Raw genomic sequence first — 21519 nt, 5'->3', positions numbered from 1 at the left:
ATTTTAAGTAACAATTATCGTTGACATTTTCTTGAACAAACTAACAGCAACTGTTAAAAGAGACACATCAAAGTTAATTCAAAACAAGAACAGAACTAGTAAATATACTCTGGGTAATTTTTTTTATAGAATTACATAATTTATTAAAGTCAAGTTATGTCCAAAACAGATTGCAACGATTGAAATTTTTACATGACTTGAGATAATGCTTTAAGTGAAGACAAGGCAGCCCAATCACACTGATGGCTATCTGAGTAACTATGACGATGGAAATAGTGATGTGTGTTGACAGTTAGTCTGTAAGGTATGTCTTGACAGAGCGCCCTCACACATCGGTCAACTCTTTTCAGCAGATAGAACAGACCAGTGTGGATGGAGCAGTATGATGTATCTTACAATCTAGTTCACAGTCATAATCAATTTATTCAAGGTAAAGTATCTCAAACTAATAAGCCACAGTGCTCCTATATAAAGACAGACAGCCATTTGGAGTTTAGGTGAAGTGAATGAAGTTTTTTCGCATACACATTATAATGTGTTTCTGATCACTCAGATTGATAAAGTTATTCAAAACTTTGCTGAAGTGATGAAATTTCATCTGTTGATGACACAGTGTGCTTCTAGGCACAGACTGACAAAGTCATTCAAAACTTGAAGTGATTGAAATCACTGTGTTCCTAAACACAGACTGACAAAGTCATTCAAAGTTCAAAGATGAAGCGAAGTTATAAAATTTCTCACATTTACATCAGTGTGCTCTCAGACACATTTACAAAGTCATGCAAAATTCAGTTGAAGTGAATAAAGTTGACATTACAGTACACGTCTAGATTAAGACTAACAAAGGTGTTTCAGAATTAAGCCTAAAAGAATGGAGTATTTCTCATCTACACTAAGTGTGCTTCTAGATATAGCCTCATTCTGAATTTAGCTTATGTGTATAAAGTTGACAAGTGTCTCTCCCTGACTGTCAAACTCACTTTGAATTTAGCTGCAGTGAATTTACAAAGTCTCTTTAAAACCGATATTTCAGTGTGCTCTTACAATAACAATGATAAATTAACTTCTGATCAATTTGAATCCATGATTAGTTACATCTTAGCACAATGTGCTGCAAAATGTTTTTGTTGAATTTCAAAAATTATAAACTTAAGTCAAACATGTATTTTATACCCTGATAATGAATGTAGGTATTACTGAAAGTACCAACAAAATAACAATACTGGTACACTTGTCTCTGAATTTTCATTATTTTTACTAAATAATTTAATCTCTTAGACACGAACGACACACTTGGTGATTTGACTATTTGCAAAAGTGCAAAAGTATTATAGATAATTACGTAAAAGTATTATACATAAGTTTAAGAATTCAAAACCTGGGAAAATATTGACAAATAATGTGACCTATCAGAGCTGTAGTTATAGAGACAGATACTGACAACTAAATCTAACCAATCAAAATAGCTGTTATGCAGACAGATTCTAACAACTAAATCTAACCAATCAAAATAGCTGTTATGCAGAGATACTGACAACTAAATCTAACCAATCAAAATAGCTGTTAAGCAGACAGATTCTAACAACTAAATCTAACCAATCAAAATAGCTGTTATGCAGAGATACTGACAACTACATCTAACCAATCAAAATAGCTGTTATGCAGACAGATACTGACAACTAAATCTAACCAATCAAAATAGCTGTTATGCAGAGATACTGACAACTAAATCTAACCAATCAAAATAGCTGTTATGCAGACAGATACTGACAACTAAAGCTAACCAATCAAAATAGCTGTTATGCAGACAGATACTGACAACTAAATCTAACCAATCAAAGTAGCTGTTATGCAGACATATGTTGAGAATTATTCCAACCAATCAAAGCTACAGTTATGTAGACAAGTAGGGAAAACTACTCCAACCAATCAAAGCTGCGTAGACAGATATTGATAACTTATCCATCCAATCAAAGTTGCTGTTTTGTAGACTACTATGCAAACCACCAAAATCAAATTGATATGTAGGAATTCATGGATTAAGGTGACCATGGTTACAACTTAACGTAATGCCACTTGTCAACTGTAAATCAAACAGAATGTAGAATAAATGGTTAGATTAGAGTGAAATTCATTTCTGTTCCTGTTCCATAAATTTGTAGATAATAAAGTTTCCACATTACATGTAAAGGGGGAAAACCACTCCAGGAAATACAGGTATTTTCATAAATGTTGGGTTCTGGAGAGATCATTTCATGATTTTTACATCATATAAATTTCATTCAATTGTCAAGAAAACTCTATTTCACCTCTATTGTTCTCACAGTGGTCCACTGTAATAAGCACTTAGGAGTCATGCATGAATATTCAGTGTCCATCTAATAAATATGCAAGTCTGTTAAGTCCCATGATGCAATGGTGGACCAGTGTGAGAACAGTTGCAGTGAAGTAGAGTTTCACTTTGGTGTTTCTTGGCAACTGAGTAAAAATTATGTGATGTGAAATCATGTAATGATTCTCGAGAACACAAAGTTTATGAAATACATTTATTTCCTGGAGTAGTGTTCCCCTTTAAGCTTCAAAGTTATGGACTATGTTAATTACATACACACACACACACACACACACACACACACACACACACACACACACACACACACACACCCACGCACACACACACGCACGCACGCACACACACACACACAAATCAACAAATAGACACATTCCCAATGACACACTATTCACTAATCCATTCAATTTTGATAAACAGCTATGAGATATCCAGTGCTATTCTGATCATAAAATATACATATCCCCAGTCCCAATGCATTGCAGTACATTTGACCAATACTAAGTGTTTGCTAGTTTCATTAACTACTGTAGGTATACTTACCTTCTGAGCTGATAGCTTCAGCTGGTTTAGGGGCTGGACTCTGTTAGACACAACATAAACAAAAGAACCATTATTCATCACTTACCATAATATCCCTCACTTTATGAAGCTATTTTTGACTACATTCTACACTGTGAAGTCATTAAGCAGTCATTGCTGCCCTTAAAAACTTGTTGAGATAAAATATAGGTCCAATAGAGTTCTAAATAAATGAAATTTCGGGAATAACCATTCAAACTGAGTACTCACACTACTGAAAGTGTAAGATCGATATTATGAATTTTATCATCGCTGCTCTTACATTACCATGGTGTTTAATCCACTGCTAATATCAAAACAATGTCATGTGACAGTCATGTGACGGCCATGTGATGGTCACACCTACATACCTTATCAACAATAGCTGTAGCATCTTCTTGTGAAATTATAAAGGGACTTCCTGCTACGGACACATTCTCACTGGAATTAAACCAAACATCATACATTTAATATGATTTCACACGTAACAATACATCAACATCAAAACAAGTTACAATCAGCATATTGTAGTCAGTACATCGAACGTTATATGCACTTTGGCGACAAATTTCCCTGAAAATTAAAGTTTTTGAAATCTCTGCAAACTTTGTCACATAAAAGCTTGTTCCCGGTCCTTTTGAAATAGTAAAAAAGTTTGACAGTTCATTGTCTTGTTTTCAAGGAAATTGATAATTTTATGACAAAACAGTATCTATCTACTTACCAAGCTAATTTTGCACACTCTGTTTTCTTGGCTACTAGTTGTTTCCATTGGTCATGAGTTTGGTTTATGATGTCAACAGCAAAAGCCTGTATGGTAAATATCAATATTATAACATAAGTATCACTACCAGTCTGCCCTCTAAGCCAATTTGACACACCACTGATGCATACAATTTCTAGTGATGCACCAAAATTTGGTGTTCCTCTATCTCTTACTATGTGGTGAATGTGCCCTCTAAGCCAATTTGACATGCCACTGACGCACATAATTTTTAGTGATGCACCAAAATTTGGTGTTCCCCTATCTGTTACTATGTGGTGACTCACAAGAAATGCCAGTTTTCTCATTTTGACTCACAACAACAAACTTTGGCTATCATTAGAGGGCACACTGGATGACTACAACTTATCTAAAAGCTGCAGGTGGTTGAGAAATTCTATCCATTTACAGCAAGTGTAGCTTTAACACTTATTTCAACGAAAGATAAATACTTTAAAGATAGATATACAAATAAATGACTAGAACTGGTTGCAATAAATCTACAGATATGATATCAACAAAGTAGTACGTAATATTAATCTTTACGACCTGGACATGGGTTTTGCAGACCGAGGTTGTACGGCAGACTTTAGGAGGACCCGTAAACCATACGAACCAGGTCTGCAAAACTTATATCTGGGCTGTACATGTTTTATCATATACTCCATGTAGTGGCAAAGAAATGTCATTTGAATCACATAATCAGATAAATTGGCAGTGAAATATTATTTTATTCACAAAAAAAACTTTAAAATAGTGAAGAAATTAACAAAGCCAAATCACTGAGTGACCAGATATCAATGAGCACGCCATTTGCCATATTTTGGCAAAGTGTGCCGGGGCGTCATACGGAAAATTATTGCCCAGATTCGATGTGCGTCCTCTCCATTGGATTGCATTGAAATCGATATTGGATATACGATATCATACCTTGTTTTTTGCTTCTCCCTTAAATGCAAACTGGTTTTCTGGTTTTCCGTCAGGAATTTTGTAGATTTTGAACCATTCATGGGTAGCCTACAAATATAACATACAACATTGAATGTGATGACAGGTTAACTGTAATGGTCACACAACTATGATCCATGTAATGTAAAAATACATTAAAATACTCCCCGAAACCCAGCACTATATATATATATATATAACATTAGAAGTAAATTTTAATCAACTTATCAACATCTCAGTAGTAAATACAAAACTTGTTATCATTGAAGGCGTGAAATTTTTTGAAATTTGGTTAGAAGTGTGAAAATGAAATTCAGCAATCAAATTGACACCAGACCCCCTCCCCCTAAATGAATGAATTTCGCTTATTGAGCTTGTGTGACATTGTGTGATCATTCCTTACCTCTATAAAACCTGGCATAACTCTCTTGATATCAGCAATATCTGACAAAAGATAACAAGTCAGACATAATATTAAATAATCTAATAATTGCAGTATCTTTGATTTCACTAAATATTCAGTCACAGAGATTTATTTTGCAATATTTTCATACTGTCTTTAGTAAGGTAAATACTTCACAAAATATGTCTTTATTCAATGACTGCATAAAGACCAGCTGGTCACAATAGTATTCTTAACCATTATATCAATGTTGGCAGGTGTGAGGTTTATACTATTAAATTTAATAACAAGTTCCCTTTCAGTAACATCTCTGAGGAGGAATGCGATGCTAAGGTAGTGCCCACTGGGGCTAAAAAAGAAATTATATTGATGATGAATTGTTTACGCCAAACACAACTCATTAATTCTCATTCCGATGTAAAAAACTAAACCACTTACTTACCATTGAGTTCTGATGCTAAAGGATCATTGACATCAATAGCAAGCATTTTCCAGTCAGTCTCACCTGTGTTACAAATTTCAAAAATTTAGAATGGCAGGGGGAGTATCAAACTCAAAATAAGACTCCCTAGGTTAGCGAATCATTGAGTGACTTGCAGACTAAGGCTACGCAAGTAAAGTATTTTCCAGCCAGTCTCACCTGTGTTATAAATGAATTCATCCGTTTTCGAACAATTAATGTAGCCACACCCCAAATGTAGATATCAAAAACCAGTATGTTAAAATTTACATAACATATGTAAATAATATGTAAATTATCACATGTCCACTACATGTGCATGATGTGTTGCCAACACTTAGCAGGGTCAAGGTGCACAGATCATTATTCCTACATGGTTAGCAGTAACTTCTGCCATCTGTGCACCAAGTCATTATGGAAATAGGCTCAACTTTCTATCTAGGGTTTACAACATTGGCTGGGGACCTCTCAGGGAAGGAGAATTTTCGGCAACCAGTTACATCATGACCGAGAGAAATCAAAAACTACATTTGCACAATTTGCTCATGAATAATAATAGTCTGACGAGTTGTCATGGTTGAAGGGACTGCACGCTGTCATCGACAAGGCTATTGGGTGAAAATTTTCAATTTGTGTTATTATCAGTTTTGACAATGTAATCATTACAAGCAGAGAATATGAGGGCTAGGAGGAGGTACGACCAACTAATGATGTATCTCAACAGCACCGTGAACAGACTATAATGTTTGGTGATTTTTTTTTATTGACATACCTTCATCAATTAATGCCATTGTTCCTAACACCTTGACCTGGATGACATCACCACGTCTTGCAACCTACAACATAGAACATAAATAATTATACAATACACACAAACCAAGTTATTGTCTTTGAACTGAAAATATGAATATATACCCTGGTCATTCAACCTCATACCAACCCATGTCTACATCACTGGTTCCGCGATGCTCAAAATAAACCTCAAACTTTCTAAATCACCATTGTTTTTCAAGATTTTTCACAAATTATGCTCAAGGAGGCATAATTATACCATTTTCTAATATTTTTCTTCATTCAGCCAGAAAATACTCCATGACCTAAGGGTTTATTACTACTTGTATAGTGACTCGTAGTGACAAGGCCCCTTAGGTTATGACTATTTTCCTTGGCTGAATGAAGAAAATATTTGGAATGCTGTGTAAATGACATTACCATTAGCCTGATCCCAGTCATCTATTGGAATATTAACACATTCATGGGATACACATCTGGATTATCTTACCCTTTGTCCAATCTCACAGACATCTAAAGGATCGTTATCACCTTTACATGCAGTATGTTCATCAGTATGTGTTGGGTCTTCCCACGTCTAAAATTGAAGACAAAAATAACATGATTAGCAACATAGCAATTTGCAAACTTGACAGTGTACCCCATTTCATCAGCATGACACTTTGCATTAAGTATTCAAATATTCAAATATGAAATGTTACCATCAGTCATTAGTGTCAGTTGAAACTGAAAACGTACCCTTCAACGTCTTAAGTGTTTTGGCAACAACACATACCGATGTCTATATAGCCGACTGCTTGCCTACCCATGGCTGTTTAGCTACTTAACAAATATTTACTCAATGACTTATGTGCTACCCATTTCACATTAGTGTTCACTGGCTCTATTTGATACAACACCACACAAACCACAGAAACTACACATTACACTTTAAGATAACAGTTTTTTGCAACATTTTGTCAAATTTAAAATGAACTAACAAGCCACCAAGCAGACATCAAAACATTGGCACCCACCAGTCTGTGCCTGGTTGGTTTATTTCATTTAAAATAAATGCACCAAGAACTTGCTATCTCAAAGTGCAGAATGAGGTTACAGGTTTCTGCATGGTTGTATCAAACAGAACAAGTAAATACTAACATGAAATGGATGGAATAAGTAATAGGGAACTTGCAATCCAGACTGAGCATGCTCAGACGCAAAGGACTATGGGATTATCTGAGGTTATTGTATTACCTAATCTGGAGCTACCGATAAAATAAACCTCCCATAATGGTCAGGGTGACTATGAATTGATCATTTGTGGTTACAAACAATATAACAATATTGTTCATAATACTAATTGATTAGCATTTATTATCCATTTCCCATGATGCAACATTCAACATGGCGGGTTTGCAAGTTCCCTATTGAAAGGTAACTTTTTTCAAAGGGGAGTAATGACTTCCAGTGTGAGTTCATGACCTTTACCAGTACTATCAGACTACTAGTATCATAAATATAGACCACAGACTATTCCTGTACCTTCAGCAATGATTGATTATCATAATTTACTACTACCCTGCAGCTGGTTGACATCGTACTTTTCTGATTTTTTACGGCTCCACTGACAAGATAGCACTAATGTTAAAACCTGGGATGTAAATGATTCTAGTAAACCAAATATCTGGTGACAACTCTATCTGACTGGGTTTATCTACAGAGGAGTTGTTTCCAAACCTGTGGAAAGGCACCATAATTCCAGATATATCCATTGTGTGGGAAACAGTTCTTCACATAACGTAGCTTCTCCTTCTTGACATCTTGTTTAATTGGATTCAGTTTTCCTTTTGTGTCAATCTGTAATTTGCAAAGATAATTAAGTATTACTACAGTGGCAACCAAGGCTTCAGTTTACTAAGATAGACACAAACTAAAACTGTCAATCTGTAATTTGCATAGATAATTAAGTATTACTACAGTGGCAACCATGGCTTCAGTTTTACTATGATAGACACAATCTAAAACTATCAATTTGCAATTTGCAAAGATAATTAACTATTACTACAGTGGCAACCATGGCTTCAGTTTACTCAGATACGAAACAGATATGAAAAGGATAAAATTTGCAGTGTAACATTGATGGAATACTAATAGTTCTACAGTTAGACCGGGGGGCTATCACATTGCTATACATGCAGAAATTGAAGTTTTACTCACCTCCATTTTAGCATTTGTCCAGCGAGGTACTTCTACTACCATATTCAGGACAGTTTTCTGTCGAATCAAAACACTGCACTGTCAAGACTCAAGTACGATGTTTTATGAATGTATGTACCAACTAAGCTACTGTGAATAGTAACTGAATATCAATAAAACACAACAATGTCTAAAATGATGTGTTATGAATGTGTGTACTGTGTAGGTAGCAATAAGTATGAACGTGTGTACTGTGTAGGTAGCAATAAGTATGAACGTGTGTACTGTGTAGGTAGCAATAAGTATGAACGTGTGTACTGTGTAGGTAGCAATAAGTATGAACGTGTGTACTGTGTAGGTAGCAATAAGTATGAACGTGTGTACTGTGTAGGTAGCAATAAGTATGAATGTGTGTACTGTGTAGGTAGCAATAAGTATGAATGTGTGTACTGTGTAGGTAGCAATAAGTATGAACGTATGTACTGTGTAGGTAGCAATAAGTATGAACGTGTGTACTGTGTAGGTAGCAATAAGTATGAACGTATGTACTGTGTAGGTAGCAATAAGTATGAACGTATGTACTGTGTAGGTAGCAATAAGTATGAACGTATGTACTGTGTAGGTAGCAATAAGTATGAACGTATGTACTGTGTAGGTAGCAATAAGTATGAATGTGTGTACTGTGTAGGTAGCAATAAGTATGAATGTGTGAGTGCAGAAACTGTGTGGGTGGCAATATTAAGCTGATAGTCATAATCTGAAGAGTTGTATACACTGTACTACAAATAAATGAAATGATATACTGCCAAATTGTACATGTACCAACAGAAAATACAGTATTGATACCCTGGTCATTTTATGTCATGATAACACATGTCTGCATCAGTGTTTCACAATGGTCCAAAAATTGAAACTGTGCAGAATGTCCATCGTTTTTCCCCATGTTTTATTAATTCAGCTGATGCAGTTTATACTATTCAATATTTTTCATCATTTAGCCCCAAAATACTTGTGAAAAGGGTTTCCGCTACACATCTTTTGACTCATGGTGACAAGGCCCCCTATGTCACTCATAATTTCCTCGGCTTAACAAAGTAAACTATTGGGAATGACCTCATAACGTACATACCTCAGCATTGGCATAGAGTGGGATATCATGGAATGGAGACACATATCCATTGGGACCACCTAGAATTATACATGACAAATGAATGAAGTTTTTTAAATACAATACGCAAATATTAACTATTGACATTTTACGAAGTTCGTACTCCACAAAGTAAACTATACCCTCTTTAATATCAAATTTACTTTGAAAAAAAGAGAAACAACAAACTGTTTGTATAGTTGAAAACACAGATTCTATGTGAGTTAATAAAGTAGAATGAATTTTCCCTTTCTACGTCAGAGTTGAAAATAATATTACAACTCGCCAAAAAAAACATAGGTGCATTAATTTGCTTGCTTGTCTTAAAAAGCAGGAATGAGACAAGGACTACATATGTAAAGACATACAATGTAATTAGTACTGGCAACTTATCAAAGTATAACACCACAGGAGTCTGGATCCCATTACTCTGTTTACTGATAGAACATTACACACTATAACATTGACTATAACTGTTACTGTCACATTCTAACTTCACATACAGATATACACACACTGATAAAAACATTGCCTGAACCTACATCAAAGGCACCTGCTGATGTTTTTGTATCAATTATTCAACAAACAACAAATAAATAAAATTCTGATTATATGACAAATAACTTAAATAAGCGAAAGTGAAAATAACATAATTCATATTTCTGGCCGCAGTACTTATAGTTACTTCACTTGTTTAGTATTTATAATATTCATGATCTTATTCATGTTTTCTTAGAAGACATTCTCTGAGTGTGAGTAATCCATTTCACTGAAATCATCCTTGGCTAGAAAAGACTTGCGTAGTTCAGAGATTAATCTGTATAGTACAGACCCATGTTTGCCCCTTATATATATTCAAAAGGTGTAATTATTTATATTAAAGACGTTGCACTTCATGTAAATGAAACTAAAAAACAAAAAACAACAACATATACAGTGTATATGTTGTTGTTTTTTGTTTTGTTTTTTACTTTTGTTTTTTGTTTGTTTTAAGGTATATGTATATATTACTGTGTATGTTTTCCTTGGGCCACCAACTCGACTAGTTTGAACAAACTATTTTTGTGGTTCAACCAGGAGTTTAAAGTTATTTTTTAATTAATTTTCATTGCCAATATTTACTTAACTAATTCCTTTCCTCATTTTCCCTGAATTTCCTTTTCTTTTCAACTTCTGGGAAATAAATATGTATATATGTAGTGGTGAGATGCCCTCAGAAATCAGTCAACTCTTTCAGATGAGGGCAACCCGACATGACGTATCTCAATCTTTTCTGAGATTAGTCTGATTTCAATTTTAAGTTGAAGGTAATTTGTAGACTGGAAATTTGACTGTGAATATCACATGATAAGTTTTCTTTCAACAAGTGGGGGTTTTTTTATTAGCCCGGGTCCAACACAGCGCTTGAATAGAATACTCAATCTTTACATCTACAGACACTATTGCACTACAGTGTAATATGCCCTCAAAGTCAATTTAAACACGCTACTACTACACTGCAAATTTTGTGTTCTGCCAAAATTTGGTATGTCACTATCCCCACCTATGTTGTCATCCAGTTATCATCATTTTTATGCACAACAAAAATGTTGGCTTTCATTTGAGGGTACACAAGAGTGATGCCAGACATACATATTCTGACTTGCGATTTCACTTTCATTTGGAAAGAAACGAAAGTGAAACCTTGTGGTGAAAATTAGTGACATTTCTAGCATTGTGTGTAAGGCAAATATCATGTACAAATAAAATATATGTGTGTAAAAGTTGCAAATATATATATATATATATATAACTTTACATTGAGGTTCTGTCTATACACAATAATTTGGGTTAGAAATGTACGTTTCATGACATATACATATTTATGTATATTATATATATACATAAATACAATAAAGCCATTGCTATGTCTGTCACGTGTATAGCTACATTCAAAGCTGTTTTGCCTACATTTTTTAAAAGTCCCTTTGTAGAATGCAAAATTAACTGTCAACGCACAGCTGTGTGTGGGATTAATATGACTCTTCACAAAAAGTGTCAATGCCCGTATGACAGAAACATTCATCAAGCAGATAGCTGATTATACGTAGGAGTTTAGTAAAATTTAAAAAAAAAAGAAAAAAAAAAGCTATTACACTGATATATTACTGGTACAAAATGCGTCAATCAGATTTACGAGAAGGAGTACCTTGGCCTGATATCATAGGAAGACAAGATAATATTGATGCCATGGTCAGAGTCCAATGCCTGGCCTGGTCGGCAACAGGGACTATCACTATAGTACGTAGTACGTGGCAGATTATGTCAATGATAGCGAAAAGTACCGTGTACTCGTACATGACTGACATTGCATTCGCCGGTTATCTGCAACCACGCTCCTATCACTAAATTTACGAGAAAAAATTTCTTCGTTCAGACCAGTGTAGGAGGAGAAGTCTTTTTTTTAAATGGCTGCATGCTGTCCCACGGCACAAGTGGCACAACGGGTAGATCGAGTGATGTACACCTCGTTACATGTAAAATTTAAAATGTTTCTATGTATATGTGTCTGTGTGACATGCCTGCCTGAAATGTGTACACTCCGACTCAAGAGGCACGCCGTTCAAAATCGTTAGATAGAAGAGATAGATGCCATGCCAAAATAACGATGGACAATACCACATTCATACTGTATACACATACGATCTCTGCTATACATTACCGACAAGAAATAAAGAACCCAACGGTGACGTTACGTGTCTTGTACTTACGTATATACATGCAGTATTCCAGAGAGTTCGGGGCACCCCTTTCAGAGACTGTGTACGACATGTTGGCGATTGAAGATCTGAGGTGTTGGTTGATGCAGCGAATACGTAATGCGGCTCCGGCAGCTGGGTTACGAACTCTAGGTACGATGCTGACCTGTCTGAGTACGCTACGGGCTTGTCGTAGAGTAAACATGTGCAGAGTACGTCACTGGCGATGAATGAACGACTGCTAGGTGTGAGCTAATGTAACATTAATTCTAATTGGTGGAAAGCTGTTTGCGGGTAATATTAATATTCAGATCAGAGGCAATATATTCTTGAAAGGGGATATATAATGAATATACTTTATATAGCAATTTCGAAAGAGGTGTACCTTGACCGCTGTACGTGATCGATAATTACAAAGTGATCGCTCCAATTATCTTTACCAGGTATATTAAATCTGGGATATAATCTAGTTCGTAATCCAATCAAAAGCACTGTTATGTATGTATGTCCTGACAGAGCACAGAGTGCCGCCGGTACAAGTGCTGCCTGAGATTCTTCTCCAGAGGGCGCCATAACCCGAACCGTGTCTTTCATGTCTTTCATATGGTCTGTCATTCACTAGACTCCCTATTCCTGGAAAGTTTGGATTTTAATTATTTTACCACAGCTACTATTTTATTCTTTATTTGATTTGATATATTATGATTTGTAAATTGTTAATTACTGTAAATCTATGTGTCTGTGCTGTAAACTTATACTCCGTATATACACATTTATTGTTGTTATCGAAATTATTAAAAATACCGCCAATGGCGTGTAACACAACTGTACAGTTTTTAAAAATGTTTATCCATATGCTAGTCCATGCTAACAATAGGTGTTCATTTGCTGAATGACTATCCAGTTGCCTATACAACCATGTTGCTATCTTTGCGATATACACTATCATTTGGCTGTTGCTATGGGCGTGGTCATGTTGTTAGATATATTTACATACATTTTTTGAAGTTATTCATTTGTCTTTCTATTCCTGTTGTTATCTTTGCAATATACGTGATTATTTGGCTGTTGCTAAGGGCGTGGTCTTGTTGCTAGGCAAATTTACATATATTTTTTGAATGTTTATTCAATTGTCTATTAATCCGTTATCTTTGTAAAATACACGACCATTTGGATGTTGCTATGGGCGTGGTCATGGTTGCTAGGGTATTTGGATACATTTTTTGAATGTTTACTCACTTGCCTACCAGATGATGTTGTTATTTGACCAAAATATACTGCCATTTGGTTGTTGCTAAGGGTGTGGTCATGGTTGCTAGGGCCAATTTTGTCAAAACGTTTTGAACAAAATCTGCAGAATAACACTTTTGGAAACATGTCACCAAGTTTCAGACTCATTGACCAAGTATTTTTTAAGATACAAATGTATAAGTTTTTGACCAAAAATGAACATTTTTACACCTAATTTGCAAATTACTCATGGAATCATTGTATGCTTAATATTTCTTCATCCATACATCCCTAGATGCATTCAAATTAAATTTCAGCCCAATCTGCTCAGTAGTTTTGGAATTATTGACTTTTGACCAAGACATTTTTAGCCCTAATTTGCATATTACTGATGGCATCATCATGTCATGAACAAATCTTACTTTACACCCCCTTTAGATCGTTTCCGCCAAATTTCGCACCAATCTGTCCAGTAGTTTCTGAGTTTAAGTTTTTTGACCAAAAATCACATTTTTTGACCCAAATCACACACCTGTGATGCGATCATTTTGATTTGAACAATTTCCCAACTAGACACCCAAGGTAATGGACCCACCAAATATCATGGCATTTACACACACACACACACACACACACACACACACTAGCGCTACCTTCAGTTCACTTGTGTTATTAAAACAGGAAGCAACAAAAATTCTATTTTTATGTAAAATATTTATTCAATTTGAAAGATAGCTCAGCATTAAGATTGAAACTGCCACGGGAGAAGATATTAAAATAAAAAATACAATTAAAGAAATATTCTCCTCTATAAGATCGAAAATTAAAACAATAATTGATAAAATGAAATGACATAATAATATGCAAAATGATTGATTCCATTTTTATTTTTATTTTGCTATATAGTTTGTAACACTGTATCTTGTCCACTTAAAATAGGACCACTTTCATTTTTTGTTCATACATAAATTCATTCATCATTACTCATTCACTCACAAACATGCACACAAGTGGGCACATACATACATACATACATACATACATACATACATACATACATACATACATACATACATACATACATACATACATACACACACATTACATACATACATACATACATACATACATACATACATACATACATACATACATACATACATACATACATACATACATACATACATACATACACACACATACATACATACACACACACATTACATACATACATATGTACACACACATACACACACATACATACATGCATGCATGCATGCATGCATGCATGCATGCATGCATACATACATACATACATACATACATACATACATACATACATACATACATACATACATACATACATACATACATACATACATACATACATACATACATACATACATACATACATACATACATACATACATACATACATACATACATACATATGTTCAGGCATGTACGTATGTGCACACACACACACACATACATACACAATATTGAACAAAGTTTGAAGTAAATGCTGTCAAGAATGTACAACACACATAGTATTTAAAATACACAAAAAGTGGAATTTTTTCTGTAAAACATTCATTATGTATTCAGGCTTCAGTTCAGCTGTATGTTTATTTACACTTCCATCAAACTTGCACTTGAATGTTTTAGGAAAACAGGACACTAAGTAACAATGCATGGTTGTGAAATTGTGGATATACACTAATTACTAATTCTAATGATGGGTTCAATGATTACAAGTTGATTGGGTGTGGCTCCAAGCAAATACAACTACTTTTACAGTAGAAAGCAGAAACAAGTTATATAGTCTGTCATTTATGGTAGATGCATCAAGATTACCTTTCTATTACTGAAATGGCATGATTTGTGGCTTTCACTACAGAAATGGCATTCATGGCCCAATTTTATGCTTCTGGTATAGAAATGGCATGATATATGGCCGTCATCGGGGTACAGAAATGGCATAGTGTACAGCCGCATTTTACGTTTCTGGTACAGAAATGGCATGACAATACGGGTATTATCAGGATACAGTAATGGCATGATATAAGCCCCCATATTACCCCCAGTATGCTTATGTTACAGAAATGGCATGATTTATGGCCTCCCTGGCAATTCATGACCTCTGGTGGTCTCTGACAAACTGGTCTGAAAAGAAATGACAACAGCAGATACTCAGATGGGCTGGAAAGATTAGTTACATTTGTATACAGACTGTGAAAGTGACATGTAAATGATGAACTGACATTCAAATGTCACAGATATTGGTCTAATTAAAGCTCCACTTGCTGTAACTGAAAATGTTTTGTTAGGTCCAATAACTTACTCATAATACCATACACCCTGAACAGTATTGAATCACATATGGGTGAACATATCTTTTGTAGCTGTATACATTATAAATCAAATTGAGTTTTGAGTACACACCAAGAAATCAGCGCCCTCAACGGTGACCATGATTTAAACCTGTTATTGTATAAATACTAATGGATAAGATTGCCCATGGATTAACATGTACTGCTTAGTTAGTATTTTACCACTTTTCAGTGAATATATTGTAGTTGTCCGATCGAAAAACGATACTACAGTTACAAATTAGTGCAGTTTTAACAGTGACAAATTTGAAAACCAAGCTTTCGCTCACGATTTTAAACTTGTCACTGCACCACCTACGAATAATATCGACCACTAATTAACAGATACAATGTGTTTTTATAAGTAACTGACCAATTATTAGTAACTATATATTTGGTTACGTGATGAAAAATATTATCCAAGTTACAGCTAGTACAAGTTTAATGGACTGTGTGAAATGTAACAAATACTGGCTTGAGAAAGACTACGTGTGACATGTCTATTTCATTCCTATGAGCTTGCCATGTCTCTCCGTGGATTTTTACATGACTATCCAATTACTACATTGATTTGTGATGTGGAAATACAAACGTTTTAAGACAAAAATTGGTGAAAAAAGTTCTCCATAAATAAGGTATCCTGCATGGTATAAGTATTGTATACAACACTGTACATCTGACTAAAACAGTGACATCCTAAAAAAAACATTTTACTAGATTCCAATATCAATATCCATGACAACCATGGATTAATTTTTAGCAAAAGTTTAAAATGGACAATTCCTATCACATGATCACCCAGTTGCCATGACAACACAATTTCAGATAAGCCTATGAAATGAAATAAACAAATATTTTTGTACTTATCTGTTCATAATTCAACTACAATGTAGCAGTTACTTAGTATTGGAAGGCAATAATAAATTTATCCACTGGTTAACCACTTCAGTGTCAGGAGTAAATTAGAAGTCAATATCAAAATATATATACATAGAAGCTGACCGTGTCATCATAATAACATTATGGCTGCACTCTGAACAGAACATAACTCGATCTTTAAACACACTGTGTACTTCTCTGGACAACTTAAGTACATGGCCAAACATTTGTATGTGGTTAAGTATATTTCTAGATATATATCGGCCTTCAGCTGTTTGCATCAGTTAATATATCAAATATTGACCACTACATCTCACTTGACAGATGGAAGTCAATATTTCATATATTGACCCTCTCTGTACAGATGTACTTGTCAATATTTCAAATGTTGACTAAAGCATCACACTTCATACAGATACAACAGTCAATATTTCATATATCAACCCCTCTACTTAAAGGGTGTACATGTCAATATTCCAAATATTGACCACAGCATCAAACTTAAATCATGCACGAGTCAATATTTCATATACTGACCACCATCCTTAAAAGATGCAGTCATCAATATTCCAAATATTGATCACTTTCAGAATTGCTAAAAACTATATTAGTAAATTATCATATATTGATCATTACACCACCCTGCAAGCTAAATCAGTCAATATTTAAGATAATGACTACTATCATTGCCGCTTTGAGAACATATCAGTCAATAAACGTTATATTGGCATTTGCTAAAATTGCAAATGTTGAGAAATTTTCAAATTTCTAATAAAATATCTATAATTGACCCCCTTCTTACGTTTATTTAGACATCCCATATTGACCCAAGTTATTATTATCAGTGGAAATGAACTTTCAATCTGTCAATATTTTCATTATTTACCCCTGCTATCATTGTCAGTGGAAATAATACTTCAGTCAATATTTCCTTTATTGACTCCGGCTATCATAAACTTTCCATCTATCAGCCAATATTTCCATTATTGACAATTTTTTTTACCATTTTTGGTAGGGAAAAAAACAATGTTTCAGTAAATATTTTCCTGCATTGCCATCATTGCCAGTGCAAACAGACAACTTTCACTGTCAGTCAATATTTTCCTTTATTGACTCCTGCTATCCTTGTCAGTAAAAAGAAACTTCCAATCGGTCAGTCAATATGACCTTTATTGACTATCATTGTCGGTTATTAACCAGATTTTTTACAAATATTTCTACTCTTCATAATCTCATGATTATAAAGAATATTTTTTTAAATTTTTAATACTGACTCAAAACAGGCCAATAGGAAAGTAGTGTAGTTCATTCACAATCTCTGTACATTCACACATTCCATCCTTTCCAATTTTTCTGCTAAACTTGATTTACAAATTGGACCTTTTGTACTTTCGAACCGACATTTTTTAACCTTGATTTGTCATTTTGAATACAACTAAACTTTGACCTCTCACCTTTTAACTCTGATCATTCCAAAAACTGTGTTCAACTTTGCGAGCTCTAGCTTTAAACTCTAATTGGTCATTCCAAACATAATTGAACTCTGACCTTGTATTTTAACTCTAATTAGCCATTCAAAACACTATTTGACCTTTGACCTCAGGCTTTTAACTCCAATAGGTCAGTCTAAACACTGAGTTCAAATTTTCCCTTAGATTTGAACTCTAATTGGACATTCAAAAGTATAAACAATATCACTTTTACAGAAAAGGTTCATACATTACATTTCTCTCTGTAGGTAAAACACTCTCACATATTTTTCACAAAAAATAACTTGCTTGCTGTAGATTTGTATTATTGTCATGGCTAAGAACAGAAGAAAACCATTTCAAATAATCATATATGGACGAAACTTTAGAAAGTGGTCCATGCTGAAAATATTTCATTTCTACACTAAAATCAAGAAATAAGCTATTCACTGTACTCATAATATGCAGTTTAACATGGTAGCAAAAAAAAAGATAGCATACGTTCACATAACAAAATTATATATATATGCAAATAAGTAGTTTTCATTTCAGATATACAATTTAGCACTCTTTACAGCGCTTTAAGTACATTGTCTCCTTGTCCTCAGCTGACCTGGTGTTGCCATGGCGACAGAAGGCAGCAGTTATTGCAATTTTTCTGCAGCAACATAAATCGCAGAAATCCTGTTTCCAGCTTGTCGTTGGTTCTGCTTTGCATACCAAAAATACCGGATTTCAAATCCAACTGTGTTTTTTTTTCTCAGCATTTATAAACAGACCAAAATTATATAAAAATTTAACTTGGGACGAGTAGCATGGTAAATACTTGATACTACGTCGTCTCTCAGAATAAATATCTCGTCAACATACTGAATTCCCACACCCACTATACTTTCTAAAATAAATCTGTCTTCTCTCTGATTTTAAAAACCCTGTTCTTTCACTTGTCAACAGGCTTTCTGTAAATAGTTAGCTTCCAAAAAAGTTAAAGCATGTCAAATTCCACACCTTGACTCTCAACTTTGGAGAGCCAGTTTGGGTGGCATTTTTCCAACGCAGTCTCTGAAGCGCTCAGTGCGTCTCCAGTGCCTTCATTTGACAGCCCTGTATTCTTCTTAGTTGTTTCTATGACAACACATATCCATGGTAACGATACTACCATGCCGAATAGTTGGAAGTTGTATGATGCTGTGTGGCTGTATCTATATTACATGATGTGCTTCCAACCAATGGTTTCTTCTGATTCTTGTTCAGGTCTGAGATAAAGAATGAAAACAAAATTTAATAAAATTGAGAAAGTTATAAGAAAACTGTTTTCAGTAACTATAGAGACAAAATGTATATGCTTTCACAAATTAGATTTATATATGCACAGAATTAATGACACAGATGAGAACTTGTGATGTCAAACTCTGTGAAGTCTAGAACTGATGACATCATGGACAGGACTGGTGATGTCAAAGTGTGTGAGGTCTAGAACTGATGACATCATGGACAGGACTGGTGATGTCACAGTGTGTGAAGTCTAGAACTGATGACATACACAGAAGTTGTGTGGTCAGAAGGTGTGAGAAGTGATGACATCATAGACAGGAGATGTGATATCACAGGGTGTGATTCTAAAACGGATGACATCATAGACAGGAGTTGTGATATCACAGGGTGTGATTCTAAAACGGATGACATCATAGACAGCTGTGATATGTCACAGAGTGTGAATTCTTACCTGATATAGCCAAAAGCATTTTCCTTCTTGCCCCAAACGTAGTGATGCCTAATTCTTTCAAGTCAAGGTCACTTAATGTTAAAAATGTCTGGAGATCAATCTGTGAAATAATGAAAGTAATCATTAGTGAAAGGTACTTTGGCAGCCAATTTGCTTGAAATCAAATATTCCCATAAGTCTATACTATGACAAAATCCAATGATATGTGAATGGAAGTGTGGCGTACTCGGGGTATTTGCACGAGTGCTTGCAGTGTTCTGTGTGCCCATACTTTCACGAGTGTAGCGGGTGAAAGTGCAGCAGAAAACATTGCAAGCAGTAGAGTAAATACCCCTGAGTACCCATACTGGACTCATGCAGCATGGGGTTATGTTTGTATTACATATGTTTAACCGAAATGGCAAATTTCCATAAAAATCATACAACGCGATCACGCGATTTCATGCATAGCGAATGATTGTGTCCTCATTTCCATATCATTTGCATGCAGGTATGCAATAATGTTTTCAGTATTGCTAATGAAAATACCAGTAGTATGCATGTGCATCAGTGCAGGTAATTTCTGGTACATATGGAATAATGGAAAGTCCATGAGTGTAAGATAAAATATCTATGACAATCTATACAACTAACCTCTTGCTGTTGGAATACATCTGTATATTTGCCCAGTCCTAATTTACTGAACAAATCTGGCAAGTCAGGTTTGGAACTGGTAGATGTAGACCAGAGTCCCTTGGTAGCTGATGGGAGTGACGTCCCATCGATGTAGCTACTTGCACTTAGTGGATACTCCGCTAAAACAAACACATGTAAATACACAAATATTTATTTACAATGTGAACACAAGACATCCTCTGCAAAATTCCTAACATTCATATTCAAGTACTAATAAACGATGTATGTTTTTATAAGCACCTTACAAAAGTTATAATCCTGGTCATATTTTCCTGGTTCTCAAGACTTTGATTAGTTCCTGGGAACTATCTTAAATGGGCTCACCAGAATTATTTGTTCTCATTTCTCGTTGTTGTTACTTTCACCGATATTATCATGTAATCGCTGTCACTATCTGTAAGTTCAATTCAAGTCAGTCATCTACTCTAAATTAGTTCTGTGGACTGTTTATTCTAAGTCAAAATCACAGCAATATATGACTTACATCTCCTCCTTCTTGCTGGGTATTCACCTGGTGCAGCGGATGTTTGCATTTTATTTGTATGATTGGTTTTATCAGGGGGCCAACAACTGCTGGTTCTAGTAGGTGAATGTTCACTGCTGCCAACGAGGGCAGTATCTTCTTCTGGTAAAGGCACCTAAAATGATGAAATATTTGATATGTTGTTAGAATATCATCATTTTTATTGTAAATGCATGACTTCTTCATAATATTTGCATAATAACTCATATGGGCAAAAAAATTTTGCATAATATATTATATTAGCATACTGATTTGCATAAAAAGTCATGTATGCATACTAATTTGTACAATGTCACATACATATT

The 21519-nt window shown here is 34.8% G+C and overlaps 2 protein-coding genes across 2 annotated transcripts in view; both read right to left on the bottom strand.

The window, feature by feature from the left end:
* Positions 1 to 141: 141 nt before the first annotated feature.
* On the bottom strand, positions 142 to 12598 carry LOC144451959 (inorganic pyrophosphatase-like). Its single transcript, XM_078142885.1, has 13 exons — positions 12353 to 12598; positions 9585 to 9643; positions 8477 to 8533; positions 7997 to 8116; positions 6768 to 6854; positions 6258 to 6321; positions 5468 to 5530; positions 5026 to 5066; positions 4605 to 4691; positions 3636 to 3721; positions 3283 to 3352; positions 2894 to 2933; positions 142 to 2083 (listed from the first exon to the last, which is right to left on the bottom strand). Exons 1-13 carry the CDS (start codon positions 12543 to 12545, stop codon positions 2055 to 2057), a joined length of 996 nt encoding a protein of 331 aa, XP_077999011.1. The 5' UTR covers positions 12546 to 12598; the 3' UTR covers positions 142 to 2054.
* Positions 12599 to 15091: 2493 nt separating this feature from the next.
* LOC144452151 (protein bicaudal C homolog 1-like) overlaps positions 15092 to 21519 on the bottom strand; it is an 88111-nt gene continuing 81683 nt past the window's right edge. The window contains exons 17-20 of the mRNA XM_078143188.1: positions 21176 to 21329; positions 20650 to 20810; positions 20017 to 20116; positions 15092 to 19546 (exon numbers count right to left, since the gene is read on the bottom strand). Coding sequence (XP_077999314.1) covers positions 19446 to 19546; positions 20017 to 20116; positions 20650 to 20810; positions 21176 to 21329 — 516 coding nt within the window. The 3' untranslated portion in view covers positions 15092 to 19445. The remainder of the gene's footprint in view (positions 19547 to 20016; positions 20117 to 20649; positions 20811 to 21175; positions 21330 to 21519) is intronic.

The sequence above is a fragment of the Glandiceps talaboti genome, chromosome 22 (genome assembly GCF_964340395.1).
Source record: "Glandiceps talaboti chromosome 22, keGlaTala1.1, whole genome shotgun sequence".
NCBI classification, from domain to species: domain Eukaryota; kingdom Metazoa; phylum Hemichordata; class Enteropneusta; family Spengelidae; genus Glandiceps; species Glandiceps talaboti.
The sequence above is the reverse complement of the archived record's forward strand: the minus strand, read 5'-3'. Positions and strand labels throughout refer to the sequence as shown.

What these genes read in the sequence shown, in the direction of transcription:
- LOC144451959 (XM_078142885.1), bottom strand. Translation starts at nt 12,545, where the DNA reads ATGTTTACTCTACGACAAGCCCGTAGCGTACTCAGACAGGTCAGCATC. An exon ending in GGAATACTGCATGTATATAC is followed by an intron (nt 9,644 to 12,352) that starts GTAAGTACAAGA and finishes GTATAATTCTAG; the next exon opens with GTGGTCCCAATGGATATGTG. An exon ending in CTACAGCTATTGTTGATAAG is followed by an intron (nt 2,934 to 3,282) that starts GTATGTAGGTGT and finishes TGTGTCTAACAG; the next exon opens with AGTCCAGCCCCTAAACCAGC.